Below are 2,575 nucleotides of genomic sequence, written 5' to 3'. Positions count from 1 at the left end.
ACGGGGTCAAACAGTAAAATTAACAACTGATGCTTGCATCATGGTAGACTGCTTTGGATCTCGCGTGAAGGTGGAATGCTTCATGCACCATGCTACCATATAGTTTCCCCTTAAATTTGTTTCGAAAAATAATACACACTTAAACTTTGCAGACCTTTTATTTCCAATTTGTTCTCGGAGTAGAACTAATATCCCCTCAAGTAATGTATTATTCATGTGAACATGCCTTTCAAGAATCAAGGGGAGGTTTTCCACCTATAGATTGCAAAAAATGGAGTAAGGTTGAGGACTAGCTGTAGATGAGAATTCCAGACTGCTTCGTTGGTGTGTTCATAATTCATTCTAGTGGAGTATTTTTTATTAACAGTGTTAATATAGTAAGTAACAAAGTGCTTTAGAAGTAGTAGCAAGATTGTAAATATATTAAAATGGCAAAATATCTCGGGACCCCCTAAACTTGACACATTTTATTCAGTGCAAACCTGAACTATTTCTGGTCCTGATTACTCCCCGAACTTTGTAGTTTAATAACCTTGACCCCTGAACTTGCATAAGGGAAATTAAAGTTGATATAATGAAGAAGACTAACTACTGAATTTGTAAAGTTTCACTTGAACTAAGAAAAGAAGTACTTCTGTTCATCTATGAGAAGAAACTAAAACAGTAGTACCTGTTTTCTTTGTACCTCTCTGGTTCTTAGCATGTTACCATAGTTGAATATAGTTATATTACAAGTTCACAAAATGGGAAACTAAAACCCAAAGAAGACTAACAAGCTAGTATAAAAGGCAGCCCGGTACACGAGGCATTCCGTGCTCACACATGGTCTGGCGAAGGGCGACACCCGAGGGATATGATGTAGACAATCTACCCTAATGCAGTCATTAGGCTGCTTCCACGGTTCGAACCCGTGACCTTTAGGTCACACGGAGACAACTTTACCGTTGCTCCAAGGCTCCCCTTCACTAATAAGCTAGTCTAATACAGGTATAGTATCTAAAGCAGGCTTCCATCCTATACTACAATCATTGTCATCATCAGTGAACTCATCACTCTTGATCATCTCAATATTGGAGTTGCGTTCTTTCTGAAGTGGATATTGAACCATTCCATCAACTGCTCCTTCAATCAAAAGAGCTTGCAACTCTTTCTTACTGATGACAAGCTTAATCCTCAAAACCTGATCCGAACCTTTTTTGCTACTTTCCTTAACTTCATCTGCAAAGGTAACCTTCTTTTTGACAGGTACTTTTGTTGGTGACTCTGATACTGGAGTTAACACTTCATTGTCTTTCTTCATCAGAGGTTTATATTCAAGGACTTTCCCATTTGTTTTCATTACTTTGACAACCTTTTGTTGCAAAACTATGCAATTTCCCATTGCTTTGCTATATGCTGTGTTTGTTAAGGAATGAGGAACTAATAGAGTACAAGTATAGGTTTGGTTTTTGAGTAAGCTTGTTTAGAGCAAACTAGTGTTCCTTTTATAAGGAAATGAGATGCAAGAATGCCCCTGGGATTTCTGATAATTATGGGAAAACCTTACCACTTTGGACCCCACATTGTTGATTTTGTTGTTTGTGCAATTGAGGTGATCATGATTCCTCTAAGACTCTTTTCACACCTTTTCCTCACCTAAACGGTCTCTTAAATTAAAAATAGCCGGCGAACGATAATATATATATATATATATAATTGTGTATAATAAAATGTATAACTTATATATACCGGTTAGGAAAAGTAAACATTGAATCTGGCCGACTATTTATGTAACAATCCCTTTCTTATATATGCAATTTAATAGCTAGGTGAAAGAAGCAGGCCTGCTTATTTTCTTGTTTTTTACCAAGTACTAAATATAAAACGTGTTAAGTACTGTAATTACTTGTTGTCAATGGTAAAATGATTATCAGAGAACTAACTTATAAAGTATAACGGATTAACAACCTTTACTCATCTAATTTATTATTAGTATATATCATTCTTTTCTCTTTTTCCTTTTGTCCTTATACAAATAACTTACTATTCCCTCCGATCCATTATAAGTGACTTTTTTGGCCTCTTTATTAATAAATGTCCTTTTATATAATCAAGAAGGAATTAACTTTATTTTTTCAAAATTTGCTCTTATTACATATTTGTAACAATATGCAAATTTTAATTAAAGGTAATTTACTCAAATTACCTTTTTTTCTCTAGGAGTTAATATTTTCTTAAGGGTTAGACAAAACATTCCTTCTAATCTCTCAAAGCTTTGACGACCCCGAAACTAGAATTAGCTGCAGACTTCTTGATCACAGCCAGGGTCAGCTCTAGGCTAGCAAGTAGCAAACTTGAAACCAAAGGTAGGCTACTATATATGCAAGAAAGCCTAGTTTAAGGAGGATGGAAGGTAGAGCGTGGAGTATTTTCTTATTATGTACTTTTTTTTTGGCTAGTCTTTTCTTTTTCCGGCTAGCTCTAGCTTAGTAGAGGTCCGAGTAGACTAGATTGGTATGCAAAAATCCAAAAAATCATTTATTATGGTCGAAAGGAAGTAGTATAAGTTTTCCTATTGAGATAATGGCTATTGTTA

General features: G+C 35.2%; 1 protein-coding gene across 1 annotated transcript; it reads right to left on the bottom strand.

The window, feature by feature from the left end:
* Positions 1-617: 617 nt before the first annotated feature.
* LOC109205519 lies at positions 618-1,448 on the bottom strand. The gene has a single exon (XM_019368231.1). The coding sequence runs from the start codon at positions 1,379-1,381 to the stop codon at positions 974-976; it is 408 nt and encodes a 135-aa protein (XP_019223776.1). The 5' UTR covers positions 1,382-1,448; the 3' UTR covers positions 618-973.
* Between the last annotated feature and the right edge of the window lie 1,127 nt (positions 1,449-2,575).

This window comes from Nicotiana attenuata, unplaced genomic scaffold (assembly GCF_001879085.1).
Source record: "Nicotiana attenuata strain UT unplaced genomic scaffold, NIATTr2, whole genome shotgun sequence".
Taxonomy (NCBI): domain Eukaryota; kingdom Viridiplantae; phylum Streptophyta; class Magnoliopsida; order Solanales; family Solanaceae; genus Nicotiana; species Nicotiana attenuata.
The sequence above is the reverse complement of the archived record's forward strand: the minus strand, read 5'-3'. Positions and strand labels throughout refer to the sequence as shown.

Coding starts and splice junctions, on each gene's coding strand:
- LOC109205519 (XM_019368231.1), bottom strand. CDS start 1,381: ATGGGAAATTGCATAGTTTTGCAACAAAAGGTTGTCAAAGTAATGAAA.